This window comes from Barbus barbus (genome assembly GCF_936440315.1).
Source record: "Barbus barbus genome assembly, chromosome: 45".
Taxonomy (NCBI): domain Eukaryota; kingdom Metazoa; phylum Chordata; class Actinopteri; order Cypriniformes; family Cyprinidae; genus Barbus; species Barbus barbus.
Window position 1 is genome coordinate 6,142,139 of NC_136723.1, and position 24,226 is coordinate 6,166,364.

Consider the following 24,226-nt stretch of genomic DNA (forward strand, 5'->3'; position numbering starts at 1 on the left):
ATTTTTTCAATTCAGCTTTTCAGTTTATTTATTCTAAATTGTTAGGCTGATAATATGATTAAAAAATCTAAATAAAAGCATTTTCACAGGTAAACACTTATAAACCATAGATTATGATTTACAATAAAGTGCCGTGACATTATGGTATGATAAAATGATTCATCATTAATTTTTCAATACAAATGTTTTTTTGCTTATAATAAACTTAAAGTCATCATGAAACGGCAGCTGAAACTTCCATAATGTTTACAATAACATCATTAAGATGCATTTCGAATAGTTTATTTCTATTTTATTAGTATTTATGTTAAATTTTAAATTCTAATTTTCACTTTTATCTTAAATTGTTAAGCTAATAGTTGGTCATAATTGTCATTAGTCATCACAAAGAAAATGTAGTATCTTTTAAAATAAAAAAAAGCATTTTCACATGTGAGCGTATTTGATCCAATAGATTACTATACTTTACCAGTGTGAAGTACTGTAACATTATGGTATAGCTTGATAAAATGTAATTCATTTTTCAATATACATTGAATTACATTAGTTGTCATTAAAAAAAGTTTTTGTTTTTCATAAAGAAAGGCATACAAAGCATTTTCACTGGTGAACACTTGTGTTATGCTTCCAATGATAGTTGACTGGATGAAGGCAGATCTCTTGCAGTCAATTATAAGAAAGGACAGAAGTTAAAGCAGACTAAAGTGACTCGAGTGAAATTATGATATATGAGTTATGATATTATAATATCTTACAATAAAAAAAAAAATAAGCATGAATTGTTCACAACAGCATCATTAAGATGCATTTAGAAAATAGATTGGGTGAAATAAATTATTAGTGTATTTTAATAATATTATAGCCTATCTTTTTAAATAAAAAAGCAAAGACTAACTCTTAGGAATATCACAGTGATCTGCAACAACAAAGTACTGACATATTCTGGTATAGTGATGGTGGTTATTGAATAACTAGCATATTCATTTACCACAATATTTACTTGCAAAAATACCATGCTATGGCTGTGGCACATGTTAAAAAAACAAAACATGGAATTTCCAAAGTACTTTTATATAAGCTGAAGACACACCCCTATCATCCACAACTACACAAGATCACCGCCCACAGCCATTGTTTTACCACATTTATATGACACATGTCTATGCTTCTCTTCTAAACAACACGACTCTGAAACCCGAGCGAGCTGCCGACATACAGCTCGGATGTTAAAAGCGTTAAAAGACTGCAGTGATGACCTGCATCAACACAAAGAGCCCAAACAAACATCATGTACCTTCATACGGGAGAACAGACTCCAGTGTCCGCTCACGCACGGTGCGCGCTGCCTCTTTGTTCGATATCAAGCATCATTTGTCAATGCAAACTCTTCATTTGTCCGCGGTTCTTCTATTTTTGACAGTATTTTATACAAAAGCCATTAATTTCGCTTTTAATGGACGTGCATCGGGCACTTCCGCTATCACCGGAAGTACGTGTCTGAGAAATATGATATGGCAATGTGCATGCATGAAATTCATATTTCATTTATTACACAAGCATGCATAACAGAACGGAATGTTTCCGTCAAAACTTGCGTTTGAATTCACAATTAAAACACGTGTATATCGGCATGTTAACCTAATGTGCCCAACAACAACAACAACAAAAAATGCACGTGTTAAAATACTTTTGTATTAGTTGTAACGATGTTTAAAAAGGTATGTTTTGTTAAGCAAACATGCATTTTACTATATAATACCATACAATATTAAAGCATCAAATGCTTGTTCTGACACATTTTAGCTTCCTGAAGCAGAAAATCAAAGCCAAGAAAGTTAATGAATAAAAATGTTTGTTTTTCTCTAAAATCATTTTCAAGAAGGAAAAAACTAAATACATAACCAACAATTTTAGGAGTTAGACCTTCATGCCTTAAAGAATATTATAATTATTATAGTAAAACATGTCTCACACACACTTAAGGACAAAAAAAAGAGCAGTTTGAATGAATTCCTGTATTATTTTGGTTAAATGGTTAATCATGATACAGTAACTATAGTGAAAACTATGGCTACCATGGTAAATTTTTGAAGGAGACTTTTCAGAATGATGTTGCAATACTATACTATTAATTATAGAACATGCAGTGAAGAAAGTATAAAGGAAAATCCTTTATTAAACTTAGTATCAGCTGAACAAATGTTGAGCAAATGGTTTAATGCAAACAATGATTCAGAAAAGAGATCATGTACATCATGTAAGGCAGGAGATGGTAGAGGAGTGATCATATCACAGCTTAGACTTCATCATGGCCATCATCTTCTCCAGTTTGATGGCAAACCCCATGTCACCCTTAATCTTCAGCTTTCCGGACATGAACGCCACAGTGGGCTTTAATTTCCCTGTTAATAAAGAATATGGTTTTCATCAGTGCTTCAGGTTTTTATTTTTTCACCCTCTATGATTATGCCAGTAGTGGGTGAATGTGCATGTGACCCTTTTTCTACCTTCGAGCATCTTGATGAAGTCTGAACTGTCCAGCGTCATGACGACATCAGCTTTGACAGGTGGTTCCCCACTGCCAGCACTTCCTGCATCATTCTTCAGATCAATGTACCAGACTCCAGCATGATCTCCTGTCAATCATGCCAGTAAACATTAATACAACACCAATTTAATGGGCAGGACATATGCGGCTTGCAAATGGAAAATATAAAAATAAAAACCTAATTCAAACTTTTAAATCGCGTGTTGTAATGTGTGTACTATACAGTCTATGTTTAAATATATATGTAATATACAAATTATTATTACATATTATTTTCAAGATATAAATTATATGATAAAATATTCAATGGTCAAATTTGAGATACACCTGTGAGTCCAAGATGATGATTTCCCCAGAAATGAAATACTATAAATATTAATGTGTATGTGTGGTTACATATCCCTATTAAATCATACTTAAATAAAAACATAAGTATGACATAAAAAGTCAAAAGTATGACATACTCATTTATTGTCATATTTATACAATTCAAAGTCGAAAGTATTACAAAATTATGACACACCAAGTCATAATCAGGTAATAAGAAGTAATAATTATGGCCAAAAAAATATTTTATGCGGTAGAAAGTTGAAACTGACCTCATGACTTCGCATGCCAACTTCCAGTTTTTCAACACAAGTCATAATTATGAGATAAACCATGGAGCATGACAGTCAGCAATGACTCATAATTTGGATTTTTTTTTTATCTCAATTTTAATTTTACATCACAATTTAGATTTTTTTTGGCATTATAATTTAGATTTATGTCATAATTACTTTTTATCTCATAATTTGGATTTCTTTTATATATATATATATATAAAAATCATTATAAATTTGTGATAATCTCATAATCTCAAAATTGAATTCATAATATGACCATGACTTTTTGTAGCATAATTCAAATTTGTCATAATTATGATTTACCAAAGCATGTTTTTTTCCCCTTATGTGGCAGAAACAGGCTTCCATACCCTATTGTTTATTATTCAGTGGAACAAAAAAGACATTTTGAAGAGTGTTTCAGCTAGCAGACAGCCATAAAACTTTAACTCAAATGTTTTAAATATATCATAAGTACCTGATAAATTGAATCTGTACACTCCTTGTGTGGTTTTCACTATATCTGGACTGAGAAGTCCTCTGATTATGTTGAACATGTCAGAAACTGGTCCTGTGGCGGCAGAATCTGCACTGGCTTTTCTACTTTTGAAAGCTGGAATGGCACCTGAAGAGAGAGTTCAAATATCGACACTATGAGTCGTCTGCTGAAGTTTGCTTGGAAGTCAATGCAGAACAAAAACAGATGAAATGTGCTATTAATGCCTTATAACTTACCATGCTCCTCCATTTGCCTGGCCAGATCCTCTGGCTGTAGATCCAAGAAAAAGTCAGGAAGCAATGGATGACCTAAAAAAAAATTAAGATATGTTTTATGTGCTGTGTTGACATTCAGTTTTCTGTAATAAATCAGAAATCTCATGTTATTGTAAACAGGGTCTAAAAATACAGTGAAATAACTTTTATACAAACCAATGATTCAATATTGAACCATGATTCAATAGGAAAATGTATTACTTTACCACTTTTACATGAAATATTAATACTGCATAACCAACCTGGCTCAACAGCATACACATCAAAGTCCTTAATGCCCTCCTTCCTGAGAATATCCTCATCAATGACAAACTGTCCCGTGAAGCTGGTGGGTTGTTTAAAGATGGCATAGGCAGCATCAGCCATGATCTCCACCTTCCTGCACTGTTTACCAATCCCAGAACCACCCAACATGTCCATGGCCACCGTCTGGATGACTAAAGGTAGATGATGCAACAAGACTAATTCAGTTATCATTGTTGATTTTTATTAATATTCAATTCCACCTCATTTTCACAGCATGTTTCACAATACATGTTGTTATAAAGTTTTGAATATCAATAAAAGGTTCAGCATTTTAATGAGAGACTTTCATCATTTCAGCTTCCTGTTTATTTGCATACAGCGCCACAAATACACTCATTTACATTTATGCATTTGGCAGACGCTTTTATTCAAAGCAACACTGCATTCAAGGTATCCATTTACACTTTATCAGTTCTGCTTTCCCTGAGATTCGAACCCATGACCTTGGTGTTGTTGGTGACATGCTCTACTGTTTGAGATTCAGGAAAGTTACACTCATCTCTATAAAGACACAAATCATTATTGCTGAAACACTGTCAAGTGGATTTAGCTCAGAAGCTAATAAGTAATAATTTATAAATTATTTTAATTTGAATCGATAGAGTAGGCCTACAGGTAGTGTATATTTGGATTTCATTGGCATAGAAATGATCCCAAAAACATGCGATGTAAAATCTGACCCAGAAGTAGAATGTAAATTATGAATAATAATGGACCGAGAACTAATCCCTGGGGGACACCTTGCTTCAGTGGTACGGTGGGAGAACGAAAATCTTGCACAGAAATATACAATTGTCTATCACAGAGACCAAAAGAGCAACACCAAATATACTCACATCCGAAAGGTGGAAAATAAGTAAATCATGGGAGCCTAAGGTCAAGTAGGAGAGGTAGAACACTACCTTCACTACCTTTAAAAGTGCAGTTTCAGTACTATGCAAAAACCAGATTGATAAGGATCAACAGGATTTTTTGCAACTAGGAAAGACTGAAACTGGGAGGCAACAGTGCTTTCCAATAATTTAGCAATGAAAGGTAAATTTGAAATAGGGCGATAATTGGATATAACTGAGGGGTCGAGGTTGGGTTTCTTGAGGACTGGGGTAACTGCGGCAGTTTTAAGTTGCAGAGGGAAAAAAGCAGAGACAAGAGATGTATTTATGAAGTGAGAAATAGGTGCAGAGATGACAGAATGGCAGAGTTTCCGAAGAGAAGTAAGAGCAGGATCAAGTCAGCAGGATGAAGAATTGGATTTCAAGATTAACTCAGAAAACAGAAGATGGATTAGTCAGAGAGAAGCAAGAAAGAGACTGGCCAGAGAGATTAGTTTTGAAACTAAACTTCATAGCCTCACCAGAAAAACTTTGGTGAACGGCACCTGTCTTTTCTAAAATATAATTCAAGAAGGAACAGCAAAGCTCATCTGAAGCTAGAACGTTATGACATGGAGGTTTGGTTAGCTTGTTAATTTAATTAAATAACGCTTTTGGCCTTTTGCCTGTTTTGTTGTTCGTGGCAGTAGCTGGGTTTCCATCCAAAGTTGCGAATTTAACTTATGCACAAAATTGGAATATCGCATAAAACATTTGCAAACAAGCACCGTTTCCATCCAACGAGTCAAAGAGAACAAAATCGTCACTTCCTGGTATATTGGGACTAAATAACCTATCAACTAGGATAAGCTACTGAATATAATAAGTCAAGTCAAGTCTGCTTTATTGTCAATTCTTCCACATGTACGGCACATACATACAGAGAATTGAAATTGCGTTACTCTCAGATCCTTGGTGCATACAATTAACATTTAAAACACTGACAGTAGACGTTCAAATACAGATAAATACAGTTTAAACATACGTACATACAACTACAGATATACAAATGAGGACATTGTAGAGAAATAAAGAAAGAGATAGATAAAGCGGCATAAGGCACATGGCACATAGAGTGCAAACCAGTTAAATGACAGATTTCTCTCCTGATTCAGATGAGATGACTTTTTCACTGGAGTAAGCAATGTTATGAATAGAGTACTTGTATTGTGGTTGGAAATAATGGTGGATTTGTTTCTTACAAACATGCAGTTTTTTACTTCACAAGATGTTAATTGATAGACTGGAGTGCTGTGTAGATTACTTTTGGATTATTTAGATGTTTTAAGCAGATGTTTGGACTCTCATTCTGACGGCACCCATTCACTGCATTGCTGAGCAAGAGATGTAACGCTACATTTCTCCAAATCCATTCTGATGAAGAAACAAACTCATCTACATCTTGGATGTCCTGAGGCAAATTTTAATTTCTGCGTGAACTATTCCCTTAAAATATAAAAGTTACTGTTTTTACCGTAAACAGTAAATGCAGCCTTGGTGAGCATTCTTTCTAAAATGTACTGTAATATCTGCATATTTTCACATGCTGTGAAAAGTGTTTTATTGGAACTGTGTTAACTGATTTTCACAAAACCAGTCTGAGACGGTCTTTGCTTTGTGACATGATGCATGATCATGATGATCAGATATACAAGGTGATGCAATGATCAAAAACAGTGCTGTAATGGGCTGCGACATTCAAGTAATGATTGGTTGGTATTAATGGGCCAATGGCAGTTAATCAAAGCCACAATCCCCAACATGAATCCATGGCCTTGTGGCAATGAACAGTTGTTAAAAGTCCAGGCAGTGGTGGAATGGTGTCAGAAATATAAGCAACATTGTGAATCTATGGTCTCATGCCAACAATGCAGATGGTTGGAGGGGCGTAATGGTGTCAGGAATATGTTCTTGGCAATCTTTAAGCCTGCTGATACCATCTATTTTCAAGCCAATGCTACATCGTCTAATGATATTTATATAAACATATAAACAATAATAAATACTAGTGCTGTCAAAATTAGCATGCAATTAATTTTTCCAGTTTAATATACACAGGGGCAGAGCTAGGGTTTGCTCTTCAATTGCATGCACACATATGGTGATGTACGTTGTAGCCTGTGTCATTTCATATTAAAAGCGTGAATGAACTACAAGCATGCGTCTCAGATCCACGTCACATTCAGCAGCGGGAACTCTTAAAGTAATAGCAGCCAAAAAAGCTATCAACCCAGCTGCAGTGATGTCTGTTAATCAAAGAACAAAAGAAAAAAAAGAGGAAATCAATAACTTTTGTAGCTTTAAGGATTCATCTATATTTAATTTAGAATTCAGTGTTTGATCATTTTATTACATTTCCTACTTGCTGAAAGGCACAGGTAAATATGCCATTTATTACTATGGGTTTATGTGAATGTTGTTTTTAGTTCACTTAAATTAGAAGTCGATATTTTTTAAAAGTCTAATAAACGTTCAAATGATAGCTCTCAATTATACTGTAATGTTAGTATAATTGACATTACATATAGGCTAATGAATGGTTAAATATTAGGGGAAAAAAGAACAATTTCCAAGAGACATCAGTAGAAATGGTATCAGTGATACTCGCCTTCGGTCATAAAAATCATGACACTAAACAAATTTTAAAAATATACGGTCTTTAAGTTGTTTCTACATTCATTTGAATATTGACTGTGAAATTATTGCAATATAAAAGTATATTTAAAAACTTGAAGAAATAAACTAGGAATTTAGTTTAAAAAAAAAGTTAATTAGCTATAGATAAAAAATAATTTCCTCTATGGAGAAAATAAATGTGTTTTTACTGAATCTCTGTAGTGTCCAGTTCTAAAGGTAAGAGCAGCTGAGTCCTGCGCTCACTCTCTGCAGCAGCTGTGTAGATGGTGCCCGGCAGTTTGGGGTGAGGATCGGCGGTTTTGGCAGCAATGACCACATTGGCTCCGTCCCGTGCAGCTTTGAGAGCAATGGCCTTGCCAATACCTCGACTCGCTCCGGTAATGAAGATGGTATATCCTGCCAGCTTCCTAAAATGAATGCATAATCATATAATAATCCAATCCTATCATAATCAATGCACTACAGAGATGGATAGGCAAAACATAACTAATCAGCAATATAAATATTTGTAGACATAATCATATTCTTAGTAAATCTAAAGTCATGTAACTGCTTCAAAGTCAAATTCCAGAATTTTACCTGCCATTTATTTTAAAAACAGCATTGGCTGAAATTAATCTGAGATTTTTGTTTTTTTTAAAGTTGTTTCATCATTGTGTGAATTCTTGACAGCAATGTCAGATATTTATGAAAACAACATTTATGGCCCTATTTGCATTCATTTGACCTCTATATGTGTGTGTGTGTGTGTGTGTGTGTGTGTGTGTGAGAGAGATAATGAAAATATATAATATATATATATATATATATATATAGTATTTCCTAGTACTTGTCCTATGTGTCATGAAGCAGTGCTGCATAACAATGTTAATCACAGTTGTTTGCATTCCTTCACTTGATACCTGCGCATAGGAAATTGGGGTAAAGGTGAAATTTAAAAAAGTTCCAAAAAATAATACATAAAACTATAAACATACGGGAAATATGTTTTTATAATCTGCTGAAATGCCAAGTCAGTTTTAATAGATTGCATTTAGCTACGTTGTCTATTAAAAGGATCTCCTGCGGTGTAATATAATGCATGATTTAACTTAATAGTATAACAAAAAATGTGTTGTTTTATTAGAAGTCTGCTGATAAAGTTGTTTTTATGTACCCTTTTCCTTTCAGGTAAGTAATAAATAAATAAACAATGTTACGGATAAAGCAGGAAATGCAACTTTATTATGATTATACACAACACTAAGACCAATTTTAATTTATAATATATAATGAACGACATTTAGAAAAGGTTATAAGAAAACAAAAATGAGGGAAAATGCGCTGCTTAATCCTTTTTGCTTTTACATAATTACAAAACACTAGTTTTATGAAAACGTGTATAATGAAAAAAAGACCATACATTATTTTTATGTATATAAAAATTCCTCAATGATAACAATTATTAATGGTTAATATTAATAAGTAACAATAATTCCAATGATTTAATAATATAATAATACATGTCTTTCTATTTCTGCAAATGAAAACTACACCTAGATCTCTTTCTCATTCTCTGTATACCATTTCCCAGTTTATTCCTTAGCGCCATCTAGTTTGTTGGAGAGCTGTGGTCGAGCAGTATTCATCCGAATAGACATGGTTGCAAAAATGTCATTTTTATTTCCCTGGGTTGCATATATTGCATGCATGATATTATTATGGTAATATTATTTTATAATAATGGTATTATTATTATTTTTTTTAAATCACGTTACACAATGCACAATTGTTTCAAGATTGTAGTGTGTTGAATGAAGAACCTGTGTCTTGTCTGGTCTCTCAGTCAAGTAGATACAATAAACCATGGATTTTCGTCCATTTAGATGCTACAGACCCCCAAATGATCATCTGTGAGAGACCCATCCCAAAATGTATCTATGCTTTAAAGACCCAATTAATAATATTATAAACATCTCTAAACTGTATTTGGAATATATATATAATACATGTTTTATCGCATTATTTATATATTTATGTTTTATTGCATAAATATATTTGTTTTTTATTGCTATATTGCAGTCTGTTAAATGTATTGTTTATTTTTTTACATCATTTATGCATTCATTTATTTATTCAAATCACATTTATTTAGTCATTTTTATTTATTTATTTAAAGTAAAGTTAATGATTTATTCATCCATTTGTTTTCTGAATTCGGTCCTTGTTGTTTCTCCTGCTCACTATCAGAGGGCTCCATCACCATGCTGACAAGTCCTTCCAGGACTCCCATTTCCCATGATCCCCTTTCCAGGAACTGATTACACTCACACCTGTTGTAGATTAACCAGGCTATTTAAGCTCACTCAGGGCTAAATCTTGTTTTGCCATGGTGAACATTTCTGAGTGGTCTTCCCTTGTCTCTGTGTTTAACTCTGACTGTTTTCTCTGTTTATTGATTGTTTTCTGCCTGCCCAAACCTCTTGCCTGTTATGGGATTACACTTTTGCCTTGCCTGCGCTATCGTGTTTGCTAGTGCTTGACCCTGCCTGTTTGTCCTCAACCCTCTGGAACAATAAAGCTGCATTTGGATCCTTACTCCACTGATGCCCATTGTAACATATTTAATCAATAATTAATTAAAATCTAAATAAAAGTTTATTTGAATCAAATTTAGTGTTTTTTTCTTTAACTCTGTTTTTCTCTTTTCACTTCTCCACAGACTCAATAGCCAGTGTTGCCAACTGCTTTCAATTAAAACTAGCTAAAACTGGTAGCTAAATGTTACTAGATGACATCATAATGGCAAATTGATGAATATCGATCAGTAGGCAAGATGAGAACTTAGATAAGGTTTGTCCAAGAAGTTGCTATTTTTGTCCCTAAACCTTTGAAAAAACGTCTCAAAATGGGTGGGGAAGTCGCTAAATATAGCTACAAAATAGCTAAATTGGCAACACTGCCATCAGCATTCCCTTGGGGCCCCTGGATCTCAGTATAAAACCCCTGGTATAAAACCATTGTATTCAAATTTTAATTCATATTCTCAATGCATTGGAATAGTTTACATGTAGGGAACGAATGTTCGATTATACCAGGGGTGGGGAGCGTTGATCCTGGAGGGCCAGTGTCGCTGCAGAGTTTAGCACCAAAGCTAATCAAACACACCTGGACCAGCTAATCAAGGTCTTCAGAATGCAGTTAGGTATTTTTTTCCCCAGGGTTTTTCAAGATTCAAGATTTTTATTCGTCACATACACAATTATACAGAGTACAACCAGCAGTGAAATGTAAGTCAGGTCCGCTCCAAGGACAGTGCAATTATATAGACAAATATTAAGAAAAAGAAAAGTAGAAAAAAAAATAATAATAAATAAAAAGAATAAAATAAAAGATAAAAAAACATAAATATAAATGTGCAGATCAGTATGTTGTTGACATAAATAGTAATATTACATGAATGTGCAAAAAGAATGTGCAAAAAAGTTGTACAGGGTATTTAAATAGCAGCAATATGAGGTAGAGAAAAATTATGAATAGCTTACTGATATAGTGATGTTAACATGGAGTCAAGTGATGTTATTACACAGAGTTAGAGTTTAGGAGCCTGATGGCCTGGGGGAAGAAGCTCCTCCGAAGTCTCTCAGTTTTTGCCATCAGGCTATGGAAGCGCTTACCAGATGGAAGCAAAGTGATTAGAGTCCTTGATGATTTTAACAGCTCTACTTTTGCAGCGTTTGAGGTAGATGTCCTGCAGAGAGGGGAGAGCAGACCCTGAGATGCGCTCAGCTAAGCGCACAACTCTCTGTAGTGCTTTGCAGTCCTGATTGGAGCTGTTTCCATAACACACTGAGATGCACTGTCAATACACTTTCTATGGTCCCTGAATAGAAAGTTTTCAGGATTGCTGGTGAGACCCTGAATTTCCTCAGCTGTCGCAGATGGTACAGTCTTTGCCTGGCTTTCTTAACCTGTGTTTGGATGTGTGTAGTCCAAGTCAGGTTCTCAGAGATGTTTACACCGAGGTACTTGAAGTTGCTCACCCTCTCCACAGGGGTCCCACTGATCATAAGAGGAGTGTAGGGCTGCTGCTGTCTCTTCCTAACGTCCATGATCAGCTCTTTAGTTTTGCTCACATTCAGAGAGAGACAGTTGTCCTGGCACCATGATGTGAGTCTCTCTACCTCATCCAAGTATGCGGTCTCATCGTTGTTGGAGATGAGGCCCAGAACCACAGTATCATCAGCGAATTTGATAATAGTTGTGGAGCTGTGAGAGGACACGCAGTCATGCGTGTAGAGAGAGTAGAGCAGGGGACTCAGGACACAGCCCTGTGGGGCTCCTACGTTCAGGGTGATGGAGTTTGAGGTGAACTGGCGAACTTTCACCACTTGAGGTCTGCCGGTGAGGAAGTCTTGAATCCAGTCACAGAGTGAGGAGTTTAGGCCGAGGTCAGTGAGTTTAGAAGCCAGCTTGATGGGGACTAGTGCTGAAAGCTGAGCTATAGTCAATGAATAGCAGCCTTACATAATTCCCATTGTTGCTGTCCAAGTGTGTGAGGGAAGAGTGGAGGACGTGAGAAATGGCATCGTCCGTGGATCTGTTTGGGCGATAGGCAAACTGAAGAGGGTCCAGAGTATCAGGGATGGAGGAGCAAATGTGGCTCTTTACAAGTCTCTCAAAAACCTTCATGACTATAGATGTGAGGGCAACTGGGCAATAGTCATTCAGGCAAGAGGGTTTATTGTTCTTAGGCACAGGGATTATTACGGATTTTTTAAATGAGGTGGGAACCACGGAGGTAGCAAGGGACTCATTAAAGATAGACGTGAACAAACCAGCGAGCTGATCAGCGCAGGACCTCAGAACACGGCCGGTTATCCCATCAGCGCTGGACGGCAGAGACGCGCTTCTGCCATTGCAATTGAAGCGGACGAAGAAGATGTTTAACTCGTCGGCCAGCAACGGATCTGCTCTCACCTCAGCGGAGGATTTGTTTCCGAAGGCACAGATGGTCCTCAGTCCCTGCCACATCCGTCGAGAGTCATTGAGCTGGAAATGAGACTCAATTCTCTCTCTGTATATGTGTTTAGTGGCTCTTACTGCGCGTCGGAGAGAGCATAGCACGATGCTTTGTACTCACTCATATTCCTGGTCAGAAGAGCCTCATTGTAAGCGGCAGTGCATGTGTTAACCGCGGCACGGATTGTTCTGTCCACCCACAGTTTCTGGTTGGAGAATGTCCTTATTGTTATTGTTTCTGTAGCTTGCTCGGTTAGCGTGTTTACAAAGCTTAATGCTACATCCGTGAACTCGCTGACGTCAGAAGAACTCGCCCGGAACATGTCTCAGTCGACGTCATCAAGAGCCGCCTGCAGCATACCCTCTGAGTGGGAGGACCAGCGCGTCACTACTCTCTGCACCGGAGGATCCTGAACGAGCCTTTGTTTGCATCCCGGTGTTAGAAAAATGGCGGCATGGTCCGATTTACCAAAAGCCGGAAGTGAGCGGGCTTTGTAGGCATTCTTGAACTGAGTGTAGCAATGATCCAGTGTGTTTGGTCCTCTAGTTGGACAGGATACATGTTGGTGAAAGTTCGGCATGACCCGTCTGAGGTTAGCTTTGTTAAAGTCCCCCGTGATGATAAAGGCAGCGTCAGGATGTTTGTTAATGTAGCCGCTGAGCACATTGTGAAGTTTAGATAAAGCCAAGCGGTGTCCGCCTGTGGTGGAATGTACACAGCAGTAACAATGATCGATGAAAACTCCCGGGGCAGATAAAATGGGCAGCAAATAATGGAAAGATGTTCCAGATGAGGCGAGCAGGAATACGACAGAATGGAGATATTCTTGGGTTCACACCATTTCTTGTTAATCATGAAACACACTTCTCCACCCCTGGATTTACCGGCCTTTGCTGCTCTGTCAGTCCGAAAAACAGAGAAGTTATCACTTGGCATTACAGCAGTGTCCGGGACCGAGGACGAAAGCCACGTTTCTGACAAACAAAGGATGTTATAGTCCGTTATGTCCCATTGGAAACTAATCCTGGCTCTAAGATCGTCCATCTTATTCACCATGGATTGGACATTTGCGAGCAGAATGCTTGGAAGGGGAGGACTGTGAGCCCTTTTCCTGAGTCTATCTCGAATCCCAGCACGTTTCCCGCGGTGTTTCTTGATCCGTGGCCTCGGGGGGTTAGTGTTCATCTCTGCGTTCCGAAGAATCTCCAGAGGCCATGCTGGATTCCTGGATAAAGTGTCCTGAAACAGGTTGGTGTAGCGGTTTCCAATGTTCAAAAGTGTTTCTTTGTTATAGGTCATTGCCGACATGAGATGTGTAAAAAGAGAAAGTAAAACTAAGTAAAAAAGTAGATAAAAACACAATCTTAGCGGAGCGACCTGGACGGCATCCGAACAAAGCGGCGTCATCTTGATTTTCAGGAACTTAATGACAAGGTCGTTTTTGCAGACTGACTGCAAGGCCATGGCTGCCACATATACTTTGAATGTGGAAGGGGTGGGCCCATTATCCAGCAGGTCCTGCAAAAAGGTTAGCACAGATGACACGTCACAAGAGGATGGGTCCTCGCTCCGTGCTGCACACCATTCAGAAAAGACTGACCATTTAAGGGCGTAGAGGCTTCTTGTAGATGGGGCTGTACCTCCAAATTATTATTAATCACCATCGTGGGGAGCTGTAAAGTCTCCCGTCAAGGGGCCAAATATGAAGACTCAACGGCTCGGGCCAGGGATGCCAGATCATGTCTCTTGTTTGAGAGAGGATGTCGTTGCTTAATGGAATTGGCCAAGGGGAACCGCTGGATCAACTCGGGGAACCATGTCTGATTCCTCCAGAGTGAGAACACCAGGAGGACAGAGCACCTGTCTTCCCTGACCTGTCTGATGACCTGAGGGTGCAGGCCAATCAGAGGGAAGGGAGAATCATCCTCAGTCCCTGCCTCTGAAACACGGGGGCCTGCGAGCGAACAGTGGTAGAGCGGTGGACGCTTGTTGAGTAAGAAGGACAGGCCCAGCTTGAGCTAAGTGGGGGGGGGGGGGGGGGGGGGCAGGGTCTCTGGCTGTTAAGAAACGGGTAACGTTTAGCTGTCTGAGGGCGCTGTTGGAGCCTCGGGTTCCCTGCATCAGCCACCCAGCGGTGTGACATTTGCAAGTGTTTTAACTAGCAGACATTGACTAAAAGCCATAGAATTTTAAATGTAATATCATAAATACCTGATAAATCGAATCTGTACACTCCTTGTGTATTTTCACTATATCTGGAGTGAGAATTCCTCAGATTGTGTTGAACAAGTCAGAAACAGGTCCCGTGGTGGCAGAATCTGCACTTTTGAAAGCTGGAGTGGCACCTTAAGAGAGACTTAAAATATTGGCACTTGCTTGGAAATGAATGGAAATGTGCTGGTTATGCCTCATAACTCACCATGCTCCTCCATTTGCCTGGCTAGATCTTCTGGCTTTTGATCCAAGAAAAAGTCAGGAAGCAATGGATGATCTAAAAAAAAAAAATGATATGTTTTATGTGCGGTGTCAACATTCAGAAATGTCATGTTATTGTATACAGGGTATAAAACAATAGCTGAAATAACTTATAAAAACCATATTGCCTTTATCCATAATTATTGAAGAGAAAAATGTGTTACTTTATCACTTTAACATGAAATATTAATACTGCATAACCAACCTGGCTCAACAGCTTACACATTAAAGTCCTTAATGCCCTCCTTCCTGAGAATGTCCTCAGCAATGACAAACTGTCCCGTGAAGCTGGTGGGTTGTTTAAAGATGGCGTAAGCTGCATCAGCCATGATCTCCACCTTCCTGCACTGTTTACCAATCCCAGAACCACCCAACATGTCCATTAATGTTGTCTGGATGGCTAAAGGTAGATGATGCAACAAGACTGATTCAGTTATCATTGTTGATTTTGATTAATATTCAATTCCACTTCTTTTTTACAGTGTTTCACAATACATACTGCTCTAAAGCTTTGAATATCAATAAAAGTGAAACAATGGTGCGTGTGCACCATTTTCACAAGAGACTTCACAGAAGAACATCCTTTCAGCTTCCTGTTGTTCATTTGCATACAGCACCACAAATACACTCGTTAACATTTATGCATTTGGCAGATGCTTTTATCCAAAACAACAATGCATTCAAGGTATATATTTACATTATGTTAGTTTTAGCTTATAGTTAGTTAATTTTGCTACTAGTGTAGTTATTATTAGTTTAGTTTTACTTAAACTAAAATGATCAATGTTATGTTTAATTTATTTCAGTTAACATTTATTTTGTTTCAAGCAAAGAATTTTAGTTAATGATAATAACCCTGGGGGTGATTTTATCCTTTTATCCTTTTTCGATTGTAAAAGTGGCTGTAACATTTCCCTATAGTTTAATATTCAGTGGAATATTCTAGTGAAATACTGTAAGTCGATTTTCAGAGGAATACCGGTGTTCTGGTCACTCTTTTCACTCTTATTGCAGTTACAATAAGAACTTACTGGAACATTCAAGCTTAAAAAAAAAGACACAAAACTTAATAAAACAATCACATGTGACTGCTTGGCATGTGAGAACAATCTCATTGGTTCTTCAGAAGCTCAAAGATGCTTAAGTAACACATGAGAACAAATATGAGCTCTATAAATGTGCCTTGATCAGTGTTTATATGTCAGTAAAAGCCTAAATTCATCCATTTATTAAATAAAATAATTGCGTCAGAAGACTTGGATTAAACTGCTTGATTCATCTAGATTACTTTTACAATGTCTTTAGGACAGTTTTGACGCATCAACATTTTGTTGGAATAGACTTTCATCAGAAGGACAAAAACCTATATCTTCAATATCTTCAGTACTGTTTCAAAGAGGAATGAAAGTTGTATGGGCTTGGAATGACATGAGGGTAGAGTAAATGATGACAATTTCATTTTTGGGTGAACTATCACTTTAATATTCAACTCCTTTGTAGGATTTTTGTAAATATTTATTACAGAATACAGACTCGGCAATATCTACTTTTGCATTAATGATCTCTAAACTGAATTATTTAATGACTGATGCAGGAAAGCCATTACCTGTCTTGGGCCATAAGGCATTAACGGTGATAGATCCCCTGAACTCTTCGGCCATTCCAAGTACATATATGGACATCCCATACTTTGCCATGGTGTACGCTACACAGACACAGCAGAAAACAAGATCAATGTCGTTATTTGTCACTATTACTGAATAAATGTTCAGTGATAGTCTGAAACCAAAGGCCTAGAGCACTGAATGTAAGAATGCTCTTGCGCTCACCCGTGTGGTCTTTGACCCAGATGGGATTGAGGTTTAGAGGTGGGCTGAGGTTAAGTATGCGAGGGTTCTTGCTCTTCAGAAGATGTGGAATGCACAGTTTAGACCTGTAATGAAAACAGTGGCCACAGTTAGAAGAATATTGTGGGTTCAAAGCAAGCTAACAAGCTGTCGATTAACATAGAAAAAAATTCTGTAATTTATTGTGATAAATACTCACGTCAGGTACGTTCCCCTGAGATTGATGTCTAGCATAAGGTCCACTTTCTTCATTGGAGTTTCCAGAGTTCTTGTTAAATTGATGGCACTGGCATTGTTGACCAATATGTCAATCCCTGTCAACAGAACCACACAAGATTAAAAACAAATTAAAATACTGCTCAAAATTTGAGAAATATGAAATACTGTAACTCACCTCCAAATTTCTCCACAGCTTGTTCCACGGCTTCATTGATCTGCTTCTCATTACGGACGTCTACGATGCACGGCAATTGGTCATAGATTTATCAGATGAAATTATTTAGCAAATATTTTGCATTACATCACTTGCTTACCAATGGATTTGTTTCTTACGACAATGCAGGTTTTAGCTTCACAAGATGTTAATTGATGAACTGGAGTGGTGTGGATTATTGTGATGATTTTATCAGCTGTTTGGACTCTCATTCTGACGGCACCCATTCACTGCAGAGAATCCAACTCATCTACATCTTGGAGGCAATTTTTTTATTTCTGCATGAACTTTTCCTTTAAAATATAAAAGTTGCTGTTTTTACTGTATATTGATCAATAAAGCCTTGGTGAGCGTAAGAGACTTCTTTCAGAATTGCTTTGCTTTGTGACATGTGCATGATCATGATGGAAGTAGCTTATAGAAGATGGGTACTGTGCGTTGTGGTGATGCACATGGTCAACAACAGTGCACCATTCAAGTAATGATTGGTTGGTATTAACAGGCCAGTGGCCATTAATCAAAGCCACAATCCCCAACATGAATCCGTGGCCTTTTGACAACAGTCCAGACGGGTGGTGTAATGGTGTCAGGAATATTTTCTTGGCACACTTTAGGCCTGGTAATACAGATCAATTTTCACATCAATGCTATATATATGATATCGACATGAACAACAATAAATACATTGCATGGAAGAGAACTTGACCAAATCACATGCAATGCATTCACTGCCGCATGGTGGCTCTCTCTTCAGAATTATGAGTGATGTAAATAAACTGGGAATTTAGTTTTTAAAAAAACTAAACAAAACTCAACTGTGTTTATTAAGTTAATTAGCTATAGATAAAAATCGCTTTCTCTATAAAGACAATGAATGGGATTTTTACTTTGGAATTTTCCTCTCTGTAGTGTCCAGTTCTAAAGGTAAGAGCAGCTGAGTCCTGCGCTCACTCTCTGCAGCAGCTGTGTAGATGGTGCCCGGCAGTTTGGGGTGAGGATCGGCGGTTTTGGCAGCGATGACCACATTGGCTCCGTCCCGTGCAGCTTTGAGAGCAATGGCCTTGCCAATACCTCGACTCGCTCCGGTAATGAAGATGGTATATCCTGCCAGCTTCCTAAAATGAATGCATAATCATATAATAATCCAATCCTATCATAATCAATGCACTACAGAGATGGATAGGCAAAACATAATCAGAGATGGATATATCTGTGGATATAATCATATTCTTATCTTATCTAAAGTATTGCAACTGATTCAGTCAAATTTTACCTGCCACTTGTATTGAAAACAAATGAAACCTTCAGAGATGTTTTATTTTATTTTAAAGTTATGTTGCACAATTGTGACCTTTTCTCAGCAGTGCTATGAAAACATTTATGGCACGCTTTCCGTATTTCACCTACTATGAGTTTAACAAGGTCACAGAGGCTCTTTTACATATAACCTTATTTTTATTAATTGATTCATTGATTGATTGCACTTTTTTGTTGTCCAGTTTTTTGTCCTGTGTCATGAAGCACTGCTGTATATCAATGTTAGTCACATGGTGCATTCCTTGACGGCTGCGCATGGGAAATTAGGGTAAAGGTCAAATTATTAAAAATACTATAAACATACCATAATAACGGGACATATGTTTCTATAATCTGCTGAAGTCAGTTTTAACAGATTGCGGTTAAATGAACTACGTTGGATGCAAAGTTTGACAACACATTCCAGCCCTCGTAGGTCTTTCAAGACATAGCTAATGTAATATTGCGTTGAAATAAGCTCTCACACGTAGTCTATAAAACAAGTATTTTAATACTAGTCAACAAATTGATTTATGAAAGTGCACTAAAATAAAATACACGAGCTAAGCAGCAAGAATGAGACTAACTCACCCTGTGTTCTGCAACATTGTGTCTGGTCTGATATGGAAATAGAATGAGCTACAGAAGCAATGCGTGTAACATTAAACTCAACACGTACTGAAAGCCAAAGACCTCCAGATGAAAACGATGGCTGTGAATTTGCCCTTTACTCCAGTAACAGATTCCACCGAGCCATCATTCACTCTACTTCCTCTTGAGTCGAGAACGCACTACTGTTTTTAAAGGAACTTTTTAAAAAATGCGATAAAAGAATACTCAGTAAACAACAAAAACAATGGAGAGTGGAAAGGAAAATTGGAAAGGAACTGGTCATAAATAATACAACAAATACTTTATTAATTGCTGTGTTATTCAAAGAGTCTTAATATAATGCATTATTTCATTATGAGATTGTAATAAAATTGTTTTTATTTACCCTTTACTTTGCATGTAAACAAATAAACGATGTTAGTGATAAAGTAGCAAGGAAATGCAACTTTTTATGATCAGTGTTGGGGAAAGTTACTTTTAAAAGTAATGCATTACAATATTGCGTTACTCCCTAAAAAAAGTAACTAATTACGGTACTTAGTTACTTTTTATGGAAAGTAATGTGTAACGTTACTTTTTAAATATGAGCAGGGCTTGATTGTTTTTAATATAAGAAGTTCTATTTATAGCAATTGTAAAAGCCCTTTCACACCAAAAAGTGTAATGAATAAACCTCAGGCTGAAGGAAGAGTAAATTCACGTCTGTACAGTAGAACGCAGGAGAAGAAGGTTCAACACAATAAAAAAAATAATGAAGCACAATTGTTAGCTTATCTAAAGTAATTTTTGCTTATTAGTATGGTTGAACTGGATCATCAAAGGTCAGCAGCAAAGATATCGGTTAATAAAACGGGATTAGATACATTTGTGTTATTTAACATATTTAATTATTGCAGGTTTGCGTCATATTCTGAGTTTACATTTCATTGTTTTAATTAATTTTGATGAACACTAAATCTGTTTTTTTGAGAGTGAGATGAGTTAATGCACATTCACGTTTAGTCTAGAACTACAGTAACATCCTGTTCTCACACAACACCTCTGTACTTCCGATTTATCCCAACATGAGGACAGGAGAACAGTCAGTCAATAAATGGGAAAACAGTAACTGGCATTACTTTTTTGAAAAAGTAACTCAGATATTTTCTTGTCAATTAAAAAGTAAGGCATTACTTTACTAGTTACTTGAAAAAAGTAATCTGATTACGTAACTCGCGTTACTTGTAATGCCTTAATGATTATAAGCATATGAATACAAACAATACTAAGACATTTTTCATTCATAATGTATAATAATAAACATTTAGAACAGGTAAATAATAAAAACAAAAACGAGGGAAAATGCACCGAATTCATCCCTTTTGCTTTATCACAAAACACTCTGTTGTTCATATCGTGTATAAAATTAAATAGAAAGACAAATTAATTTATGTATATTAAAAACCCTTAAAATAAAAATTATGTAGTGATTAAAATAAATAAATAAAATGATTTATTAATAATAATACATGTTTTGTATTTCTACAAATGAAAACTACAATGTCTTTCTCACTGCCTGTATTCATTTAGCCAGTTTACTCTCTAGCGCCCTCTGGAGTGCTGGAGCGCTGTGGTAGAAGTGTACGCTTTATTGTCATACACGATTTACCCAGTTTTGCAATTTTGTTTCCTTGTTTTCCTTTTTTATTTTTTTCAATTTCCCTGGGTTGCCTACACCCATTGTTCCTAGTATTTTTTTTCTAAACTTAGTTATTATAACATCATGCGATTGTTTCAAGAGCACAATATAAACACCTCCGTGTTCTCTCAGTCAAGCAGAAACTATATCTCTAGGTTTTCAGTCTCCCCTAAATATGATCCCCTAGATTAATCATTTGTAAAAGAAAAAAAAATTGTATTTGGAATATATTTAGTTTTTATTGCTTTATTATTGTACTGTTTATTCATTTATTTATCGTTTTTTAATTTAAAGTAAATATTTTATAATTATTTATCCATTAATTTAATAAATGATTTATTTAGCCTACTTATTAGAATAATATATTTAATCAAATGTATTTATTTCGTTTGATAATTTTTTTTTTTTTAATTTTAGCTCATTATTATTTTTTACACTGTTTTTTTCTCCACAGACCCAATATGCTAGCCCTTTGCGGCCCTCTGGGGGACCCAGGACCCCTATTAAAACTCCCTGATATAAACTACAGCATTAAAATTTCAGCTGATTCATGTTCTCAGTGCATCGGAATAGTTTACACGTAGACTACTTACACAGTACTGTTTTGTGACAGACACACACACACACACAAAAGACTGCAGCTCAGCCGGTCCAACAAGTGAAACAAGTTCTTACACGCTTCAGGTACAGAGTAGATAGCATCTTCACTGCTGTCATGATATGATAAGCATGTAAAAATAGTTTTTTTTTTAAAAAACAAACGGGGACATAATAATTTATGGTTCACTCCAGGAAGTGTTTGACACTGCGTGTATTATTATTGCAAGTGTCAAGCTCTTAAAGCTGTTCCCCAAGGCCCATTACCCTAATTAATAAATATATTCCAAGAACAAAATGATCCTCCACAGAGCTCCTGGTGTCAACAAATGATCCCAAACACGACACGCGCTGGGCTTGAAAACAGCGGACGCGCGCAACTTATTGTCAGCGCGCGCCATAGCGAACTCTATATTGGTGCTTTCAACAAAACGTCCAGCAAACAAAAATATTACGCGGTTCTTCAAAGGTGTGTCTGCTGAAAGAGGAGGCCATTTTGTACAGAGAAGCGTCTGTACATGTGTGTGTGTGTGTGTGTGTGTTCGCGTCAGGAGCAGGAAGTGTGTGCGCGAGCCTTTGTGCCAGAGAGAGTGTATTTGTGTCGGGAGTCGAACTGTAGTAACAGCAGCACCCTTTCTTCATTTCCCAGTGCTTGTTATTTCACCTCGCCTCTGTTTTGCTCTGTGCAATGGATGGGTATGTGAGTTTCCAGTGCCTTATTTTCCTATCGCGCGCTTGTTCGGTTGTTCATGTATTGAAGTGTTGCATTATTGTGTGTAATTATTGATAATAATGGCATGGGAGGAAAAGTGGGGGAGGGAGCAAACGTGTAAACTGCTAGAGATGTAACCTTAGGCTTTGCTCAAATGCAAATAGAAATATTGTCAAGTGACTGTTTTACTTTATTTTTTTGGCTTGTGTTAAAATGATGATGCACGTCGCTTATGGGTTAAGATCTTCGGTTAATGTTATTGAGATGCGAAACATGGGCGTATAGCACTGAATATAGCATGATTAAAGTTAGATTCAAGGAAGTGGGTTTGTTTAGAAATGATATTATGTTGTTTTGCTGCTAGCTTTTGTTATACAAGCACTCCTCGTTTGCGTTCAAATCTTGCTCTTCTGTATACGCGGCATGATTTCGAGGTAAACAGATTGGTGAAGTGGTAAGAATGAAGGAAATAAGAGCTCCTCATGTGCTGCTGCCATTTTAAAGCATTGAAGGGGCGTTTCTGATGCGAATCTGTCTAGAAACAGTGTTTCCTGGCGCTAAGCGCGAGCGCTTTCGTCCTCCGACGCTCTGAAGTGGGGTTTATGTGAGGATTGTTAAAGAATAACGCGATATTCGTCTTTATATCGCGATATTACGTTTGGCGACTTTTGCACAGCCAGCGCGTCGCGATAAACAGAGCGCGCTCCCATTGTACGCAGTCGCGCGTTTACAGTATCGACTGCGCGTGCGTTTTATTAACTGTCTATCTTTTATATATATATGTGTGGTTTTGTTTAGTGTGCTTAGATGTCATTGTTTACACTCCAGTACGCGGGGGGCTGCGTGCTGCACAGATGAGATTTCACCCACTTATTGTCTTTTTTTAATGACTCGTTTCGCGGAATCGGTTCTTTCGAACGGTTCGTTTCAACAAATCAGTTCAGTGATTCTCTGCGTCACGCGGACGCTTTTACTGTTGCTTATTATTTGGCTTTATTAATAAAGCAAATCAGAACATAATATAATGTGCAATTACAATACGTGGCTCAGTTCACGTCAAGGTGGAGTTTTGCATGTTTTATTTAATCAAACAGGCTCATATGCATGTTGATAAAACTCTCATCGGGTCATAAACGTATTCCAGTACGTTTTATTTGTAATATTTCTGAACAGTAACTGTTTGTTGCATTATATTAATCCTCAGTGATTGATTCTCAACTTGCAAATAAATGAAAGGCATGGGCTGTATCCGGAATCACTCCATTATTCACTATTTCCTTCATGAAACCAGTAATATTGAATGAGTGAATGAAAACAGTGAATTATAGCCTACTTTGCAAGACACAAGTGCTGTAGATGCATTTTTCTCACTTAATTTGGCACCACAGTGCTTACTAGCTGTTGAGTGTTCATTGGTTGTACACTCATTATCAAGGTGCATTATGGGATTGAATGAGTGCACTTGATAATGTAACCTCAAATAGTGCACTACATACAGATATAGGTGGTCTGTCAGTTGTTGACTCTTTCACCAATTCCTGAAAGAATCAATTAAGGTTTAAATGATTCATCAAAAAGATCCAACTCAACATAAAGGACTTGTTCAGGAATTGCTAGTAAAACATGATTTTTTTCGAAAGTGTTATTCCCCACCTTGAATTACGCAAGTTGTGGTTTTGTTTTGGTTAATGCTGAAGTGTCTCAATGTCTAAGCTCGTGAAAACTTCTCACGTTGTCCACAGAACAGCAGCAGTTTCCTATAATAGCACTGCGCCTTTCAGTTTTTTTAGCATGCTTATCTTTCCCACAGTTAAGTATATTTAGTAATGCAT

At 36.9% G+C, this 24,226-nt stretch overlaps 3 protein-coding genes across 11 annotated transcripts in view; 1 reads left to right on the plus strand and 2 right to left on the minus strand.

Moving 5' to 3' along the window:
* The window catches only part of LOC306863853 (uncharacterized protein KIAA1958-like), a gene marked incomplete at its 3' end in the record, with an annotated part of 13,108 nt that extends 11,626 nt beyond the window's left edge, over positions 1-1,482 (minus strand). For all 3 annotated transcript variants that reach the window (XM_079407404.1, XM_079407402.1, XM_079407403.1), the window contains exon 1: positions 1,295-1,482. In XM_079407404.1, coding sequence (XP_079263530.1) covers positions 1,295-1,300 — 6 coding nt within the window. In that variant the 5' untranslated portion in view covers positions 1,301-1,482. The remainder of the gene's footprint in view (positions 1-1,294) is intronic.
* On the minus strand, positions 1,448-19,403 carry LOC306864412 (hydroxysteroid dehydrogenase-like protein 2; the record flags this gene model as incomplete). Its single annotated transcript, XM_079408422.1, has 16 exons — positions 1,448-2,402; positions 2,508-2,636; positions 3,632-3,778; positions 3,889-3,960; positions 4,170-4,364; positions 7,986-8,149; positions 14,198-14,318; positions 15,164-15,235; positions 15,340-15,347; positions 15,442-15,619; positions 16,826-16,924; positions 17,049-17,152; positions 17,266-17,380; positions 17,461-17,520; positions 18,451-18,614; positions 19,387-19,403. 16 exons carry the CDS (start codon positions 19,401-19,403, stop codon positions 2,290-2,292), a joined length of 1,758 nt encoding a protein of 585 aa, XP_079264548.1. The 3' UTR covers positions 1,448-2,289.
* A 2,674-nt stretch (positions 19,404-22,077) lies between these two features.
* LOC306863854 (polypyrimidine tract-binding protein 3-like) overlaps positions 22,078-24,226 on the plus strand; it is a 62,222-nt gene continuing 60,073 nt past the window's right edge. The window contains exon 1 of one of the 7 annotated variants that reach the window (XM_079407406.1): positions 22,078-22,378. Coding sequence is in view for 2 of the 7 variants with exons in the window: in XM_079407405.1 (XP_079263531.1) it covers positions 22,371-22,382 (12 nt within the window). In the remaining 5 variants the exon portion in view is untranslated. Of the gene's footprint in view, positions 22,383-24,226 lie in introns of all 7 variants that reach the window. The other 6 variants (XM_079407408.1, XM_079407411.1, XM_079407405.1 and 3 more) reach the window with 6 other exon arrangements.